This window comes from Arvicanthis niloticus, chromosome 23 (genome assembly GCF_011762505.2).
Source record: "Arvicanthis niloticus isolate mArvNil1 chromosome 23, mArvNil1.pat.X, whole genome shotgun sequence".
In the NCBI taxonomy this organism is placed as follows: Eukaryota; Metazoa; Chordata; class Mammalia; order Rodentia; family Muridae; genus Arvicanthis; species Arvicanthis niloticus.
In genome coordinates this window covers 13740644-13748067 of record NC_133430.1, presented here as the reverse complement: position 1 = coordinate 13748067, position 7424 = coordinate 13740644, and the positions used below count along the sequence as shown (strand labels likewise).

Here is a 7424-nt window from a genome sequence, read left to right as displayed (position 1 = left end):
GCTCCTGCCCCAGTGCCCTCTGGGAAGACTTTGCATCTTACCCCTCTGCTTGCTCCTCAAGTTTTGAGTTCTACAGTGAGAAAGCATCTAGGGTGCTTTTAGAAGTGATGCTGACCCCAAGCCCCTCCCACCCTGGAATGTTTTTAAGAAATAAAATTTTTTTTTTTTTTTTGAGACAGGGTTTCTCTGTATATATAGCTCTGGCTGTTCTGGAACTCACTCTGTAGACTGGGCTGGCCTCAAACTCAGAAATCTACCTGTATCCGCCTCCCAAGTGCTGGGATTAAAGGTGTGGGCCACCACTGCCTGGCTTGAAATTAAAACTTTTAATGCTTTTAGTTAAAATCCTGTGCAGAGCTGGTCTGTATTTATCCAGGCTCTAGTACAGAAAGCAGGTCCCCAAACGTGTGTGTCCTTCAGCTGTAGGCCCTTCTAGGGCTGGCATTGTAGCTCAGTTGCCGGCACTCTTTGAAGACACTGCTGGGGAAGGCTGGTCATGGCTGTCATAGAGAAGGGCCCTTCTTCCTCCTGATGGAGCTCAGGGGCGCTCACCATGTCTCAGATTATTCATTGGAGTCTATGAGTTCAAGTAACATGTCCTCCACGTCTCTGAACTGAGGGTGGACAAGGAGAGAGACAAGGGAGTGGTCAGACCAGCCCTGAGAATTCCCCTTTCATCCTGGCTCAGCTTTCCTCAGCCTGGGTTAGTACTGGGACCTGAGGTGAGGTAGCTAGAGCCCTCTCAACTGGTTTCAGTCAGTGACTACCAAGGTAGAGGGAATATAGAGCTAGCCCAAACTAAGACCGGAGACCAGGATCACCCAAGATTACCCACTCAGTCCCTGGGGTAAGCTGTGCTTGCCTTGATGTGGTACACTATCTGCCAGAACATGGAATTACTGCTTCGGTATCTTTCCTCAGGGTACAGTTGCCACATTAAAGGCAGCTCGTAAGGCGTCAGCTGACTGGGAGTCATAGCAGCCCCCAAGGTGACATCTTCCTGGCGCATGATCACCTGGAATTTTTCATCACTCTGCAGAGGAACAGAACAGAACACAATCTTTGCCTCCTGACCACAGTCAGGCTCCTCTGAGCACAGCCACCAGTGTCCATTCTGTCTGTCACTCAGGAGCCTGGGGCTGACCCGACAGCCTGAGCACAGAGCCCACCCCTGGAGCCAACTCCACAGGCTGTGCACAATCTCTGACTTTTCAATTTCCTTGTTGGGGCAGGGGCCTGTTGGGATTTGCCTATGGGAGGTACATTAATAATAAAGCTTAGAAACTAAAAAAAAAAAAAAAAAAAAAAAAGAAAGTCATGTCTGTTAGACTCCTGATGCCTTCTCCTCATGGGCAGAGAGAGTTTAAGACCCACAGAAATAACAAAGCCTACACAAGAGTGTCTCTGCTTCCCTCCCCTGTTCTGTCTCACCGTAACATTCTTGCTCTCCTAGAACTTGCTCTATAGACCAAGCTGGCCTCAGACTCACAGAGCTCCACCTGTCTCTGCCTCCCAAGTGCTGAAATGAAGGGAGAATACTACATAGGCACGGATATGCTACAGCGTGTAGAGTCCACTCTTGTCCATCATGTGAGTCCCAGGAATCAAACTCAGGTCGTCAGGTTTGGTGGCAAGCACCTTCGCAGCCACCTCACCAGCTCCTGAAAATGAGTTTCATCCACCAATTTGGGATGGAAAAAACCAAAAAAACAAAAACAAAAACAAAAACAAAAAATTCACCACCCAGCCACACAAAACAACCCCTACAAGCAAAGCCTACAAGATAGCCCAGTTAAGACCTGGTGGGGCCAAGTGGCCCAGGCCTCCAATGTGTACTACTGAGTAAGCTGAGGCAGGAACATCCTAAGTTCAAGGCCTACTTGGGATACAAAGGGAGACGGACTGAGGTCAACCTAAGTAGCTAAGACCAAGTCTCAAAACTGAAAGATGGGTACACTCAGCTGGTACACTGAGGCTCTGCAGTGGAGTTCTCATCTGTTCTGCACAGAGCCCTGTGTTTGCTCCTCAGCAGTGCAGGGGAAGAGAAAGCCATTTGAAACTCCAAACAAGACGCCTCAAAAATATGACGTGCAACAAGAAACTGTGAATTTACAGTGCACTGACCCCCCACCCCCACAGTGCACTACAGCACAACTCCCACCCCACCCCTATGTCTACTTCTTTTCCACAGGCTATCCTGTTCCCGACTGTACCACCTTCCCAAGAAGAGGGCTCCTACCACACTCCCTGCAAGCCCTCAGTTGCAGACCCCTGCTCGGCCTTTACACTAATCACTCACACGTGTTTAACGAGTGTGGTTTTTTTTTCCCCCAGGTAAGAACAGACCTGTGAAATGATCTGCCGATGAGATCAGTTGAATGAATCTGTTAAGTCAGATTGTGGAGCCAGGTGTGTAAGCGCCACCATTCACAGCGAATTCGTCAACAATCTAACCGCTGCTAAAAATTATTCTTTTTCCTTATTAATGCGAGTGAATACTTACCTGTTTAAAATCCCGGCTTCTTCAGTCATGGGAAATAAAACCCCGCCTTGCAATTTGCTACCAAGCTCCTGTTCAGACAGCATCTACCACAGATCTGGAATAGTCTCTGGCTCATGGTGTGATATTTAAAAGAAATATCCACCCACGTTGTCTTCACACATCTGACTCAACGTTTCAAAAAACAAACAACTAGATATATGTAAACTTAGCATTGTAAAACGGCAACAAGAATGTAGAGTTAAGAGCCCAGAATTGTGGCTCCACCATTTGCTAGAGGCGCCCCAAGACTGCGAGGCTCACAAGCCCCAACTTTGCGGGAGCGGAGACATTTCCCAGGTCCTAGCGTATCATACAATGTCTCAGCCGTTTAATTTTCTTTATAGCTTTCCTTGGCTTTACAAGTGGAACGCTTTTCAATAATTTTTGCCGGAACATACCTCTAGAAGAGATTTCTTTTGAAAAAACGCCAACATTCATTAAGACCCATGCCGAGGCTTTCACGCGCAAAACAAAGTTAAAAATCTTATTACCGACCGATGTGGATACTACTAGCTACCTTAAAGATATTCCAATTTTATGGAACCAATTTTATGGTTTAGGAAAGCATTGTTTCACCGCGAATGATAGTCACACACCCCAGGCAATGCGCGAGAGGGGCCTGTCTACTGAGCTCGGGGTATTACCACTCTTCTCCAGGCCCACAAGGCCCAACTCAAACGACACGGGACCCTCTGTAACCTGGTCTCCTGCTACCAGGGCTCCCACGCCCAGACAGGGCACATCCCTGCTGCCCCACCTGCTAGCCCCAAGGCGGTTGGTACCTTGATGATTATGGGCAGCCAGCTTCGACGAAATTCATCCAAGTACACGTGTTTCTCCCAGATCCACAGGCGGTCAGGGTGTGGGGGTCTCTCTGGCCTGGATGCCCGCTCGGTAGCCATCCGATCGGAGCAAGAAGCAGAAACTTGCAATTCTAGTCCGCAAGAAAGCTCCTTTTAAGCGGTGGGGATGATTAACTTGGCTACCACCGAGTTTATCACCACCAGCTGTGAGCCTGAGCCCCCTAGAGCGAGGCGGGGCGGGGCGGGGCGGGGCAGCGTAGTGTGGGTGGGGCGCACCACAAAGATGGTATGCGGGACAACGAGGTGGACTTCTGGAACAGGGGCAAGGTCTAAGCCTGCAGATCTGACCCCATCAAACCTAGGGTTCTTCAAGGCCCCCAGGAGATCTTGCTTTTCTCCATGTACACCCGGCCACAGGAAAGGTACCCAGGTCTGTCAGGAAACACTGCCCTATGCTTCCTTTATGGTAAGACCCCAAAGTTCTAGTCAGCTACTTTTTGTGACTCTCAAGCCACACCCGATGGCAAGCCACCTAGAGCGAGATCCATCTTCTGGGAAGGGATCAGAAACCATCCGGGCTCTCTTTGTCACTTTGTCACCTTCAGCCTGTCCTTTTCGGTGTCAGAGGCAGTTTCCTTTGCAAAGTCCAGTCCCCTCCCTCTTCCGCACATGACCTTTTCCGTGGCTCTGATGAGGCTGCGGTCTTCTAATAGGGCTTGTGAAACCTACTCTGGAGAGCATGGGTTTACTGTCTTTGTGCTCCGTCTTAGTGAATGCATCATTCCAGACCCATGCTTGAAAAGAAATTCTCCCTACACCCAAGATCAATGGATTTGGAAAATCTCTTGAGTTGCTCAATCAAAACTGTCTCATTGTAAACAAATAAGGAAAACCAACTTCTCTTTATTTTACAGTAACTCGTGTCCATTAAGGCAATTAAGAAATTAATGGAAAACATGTAAAACCCAGCTCCGGGTCGGTTGGCTTCAAACAGCCCTGCAGCTAGCAGTTCTGAGCTTCACCCTCCAGTTCTTTCCCGTCTCGATGAGGACTCGTGGAGGAAGCCATTTGTGGGTCTTTGGAAGGTCAATGGATGATCAGGTGTAGACATCTGGTCAAATCCCCCAAATGTGCCAAGATGGCCTGAGGTCAGCCAGGTGTGTTCAGATTAACCAGGAAAAGAAACAAAGAAAAGACTCAAGCCCGGCAAGTGCAGCTCTGAGGAACCTTGGCCTTCAGGATTCAGACTGGAGGCTTCTGGGCTGACTTCCCTGTAGATGGCGCTTTGTCTCTAGACCCAGAGAGCTGCAGAGAAAGAGGAAGACTTTTGGAATAAGCTTAGTGTGGAAGCTCTGGGTGAGTGCAGCCTTAGCAGTAAGAGAATTACTCATTTTTAATTCGTTGCGTTGTGTTTGTATTTGGGGGTACCTGCCGTGTAGGGCTTGTGGGGGTCGGAGAACAACATTGTGGAGTCAGTCATCCTCCCACCATGTAGGTCCTTGGGAGTGAACTCAGGTTGTCCTAGGCTTGGTGGCTAACATGTCCACTCACAGAGCCTTCTCATTGGCTCAGTTTCAATTGTGCTGGGGGCACAGCATTTGGGACAAGGGGGAGAGTCCCCCCAGGAGCCAGGGTGGCCCAATTCAGGCACAGGCATGGCCCCAGGAGGCAAAATGTCACCGAATCTGTTGATTTGCTTCCTACACTCTGCTTTCCTATGTGGTGTTGGGAAAAGCAGCATCCATTGCTAGGTGAGGGTTCTAGGATTACAGTCCCTTTTCTCCTCACTCTGAAAACATTTCCGTAAGCTTGCACAAGGGTTGTTTAATACTGAGCAAGAGTAGACTCCATTCTTGGGTGGTGGTGTTTCATTCAGAAAGGTTCCAGAAGAAGGAAACAGCCCCTCCCCCATGGGTCAGGTGTACACTTTGATACTTTTAAAATGTAAATTCCTCAACGGGGGGGGGGGGGGGGGGGGGGGCGCAAGGAGAACAATAGCTGTGTGAGGTCTCAAGCCGAAGGAGCCCTCCAGGCTAGTTATCTTCCGCTATCTCGAGGCTCCAGGCCTGTCAGCCAGTTCTAGAATTTTCTGCTCACTTTTGAATCTTTCTTTTGCTAGTCCTTGAGTTCCCACGTGTTAAGCAGCTGCATTTCACAGCGCAGTCATCCTGGGAGGCCTCTGAAGGTCTGCTTTCCTCTTGACCGCTATCACCTGTGAACTTGGTCAATCCTTTGCCCCCCCTTGACCTCAGCTGCAATGAATGAGTAGAGGAAGCGCCTCCATTTCCGATCCTCCAATAAGGTCCTTTCATGGGAAAGGGGCGTGGTTGAGAGACGGAAACCCCTGATAGCAGCTCAGGAAAGCCTGTAGTTTTTAGCACGAAGTTTTTGCACCAAGCGTTATGTGGAACGCTCTAGTCAGGAAAAAGGAAACCATCCTCCTTGTTTGGGTTCCTATTAGTGGCCAAAAGGAGGACCGGTTCTAGAGCCTCCGGTCTACAAGTATGGTCCTTCCGGCCAACCGTGCAGCATCTCCTGGAGGTTATAAAGAATGGGGATTGCGAGCCCTCCCAGCCCTCTGCAGTTAGACTGCACTGGAACAAGAACCCAAGTGATTCCCGGGCAGAACGAGGAGGGGGTCAGCGGTGGGCTGGGGTAATGGATGGAGGTGTTTCAGAAGGGGAGATAACACCCTTAGCGTAGCACCAAGCTTTCTGCATTTCCTTATGATACAGGAGTTAGGAACAGGTTTAGTTCTCTCATTTTAGGTCAAAAATCACATTTAATACACAAGGTATTTGTTCTTAGAGGGAAGTCCTGGTGACCAAGGTCACTCTAACCAAACTTTGCCAGTGATGCCTCTGGCTGTAAAGGGCCCAAGTCAGTGATTCTCAACTTTTCTCATGTGGTGACCCCAACCATAAGTAAGATTAGCTTCGTTTTGAGCCAGGCAGTGGTGGCGCATGCCTTTAATCCCAGCACTTGGGAGGCAGAGGCAGGCCTGGTCTACAGAGTGAGTTCCAGGACAGCCAGGGCTACACAGAGAAACCCTGTCCCAAAAAACAAAACAAAACAAAAAAGATTAGTTTCTTTTTTATTTCATAACTACAACTTTGCTACTCTTAAGAATCGTAATGTAGATATTTGCTATTCAGGATGTATTTTCACTGTTACAAATTTGAGAAACGCTGTCCTATACCAAGCCGCTAAGAATCAGGGAAATTGAGGCTCGTGTAGAGTCTTCAGTCTGTCTGTCTTTCTGCTTGTTTGAAGGACACTTTGGCTGATTCGATCTAGGAGCTGAGCCACAGTTTTTGAGTTGTGTACAGATTTATAAAAACTAAATAACCATGAAAATGTCAAAGCTACCCTTTCAACAGTCATCTCTTATTGCAGACCTCGCTCTGGCCCCATAGTTTACTTCTTTCCCTTCTAGCTGCGGCTCCCGATCTTTTATGGGCAGTAGACCAGAACACCAAGCATCTTAGAACTATAAAGGTCTGAGATCTCGCCAGTGTATAAAACACAGAAGCCCTGATCTGTGGGTGCCCAGGATTGCCTGTACCTGGAGTAGGGTAAGTTAATAAAAACTATTGATTGAGCTAGCTCAGGGTATAGCTATTTTATCATAGGACTTGAAATTATATCTCTACAGTAATGGACAGCCGGCATGAGGACCTTTTGAATAGAAGCAGGCTAAATTGTGCCCCTATTGAGCTACTGTCTATTTAAATGTAAAGAGTTCTCTAGAGGTTTTAGTGAAGGGCATCCTATGGTGCATGTAGGGATCTTGTTAAAAATGCAGATTCTAATATAAGGAAAGTTGGGGTGGGCCTTAAGAATCTGCATTTTTTTTTAAAAAAATATTTTTTATTTTATGAGTAAGGGTGTTTTGCCTGCATGTGTGTCCATGCACCAAGTGCCCACAGAGACCAGAGAAGGACATCAAACATGCTGAAACTGGAGTTACAGATGCTTGTGAGCCGCCACATGGGTCTTCTGCAAGGGCAGTGTTTCTTGAGCTAGCTTTGTGATTTAAAAGTTATTTTATATGGGGGGATTTGATAGACATCTTACTG

General features: G+C 48.0%; 1 protein-coding gene across 1 annotated transcript; it reads right to left on the bottom strand.

The window, feature by feature from the left end:
- Window positions 1–266: 266 nt before the first annotated feature.
- On the bottom strand, window positions 267–3512 carry Tcl1a (TCL1 family AKT coactivator A). The gene is made up of 3 exons (XM_076920890.1): window positions 3325–3512; window positions 863–1033; window positions 267–614 (listed from the first exon to the last, which is right to left on the bottom strand). The coding sequence occupies exons 1-3, from the start codon at window positions 3442–3444 to the stop codon at window positions 564–566; spliced, it is 342 nt and encodes a 113-aa protein (XP_076777005.1). The 5' UTR covers window positions 3445–3512; the 3' UTR covers window positions 267–563.
- Window positions 3513–7424: the final 3912 nt, after the last annotated feature.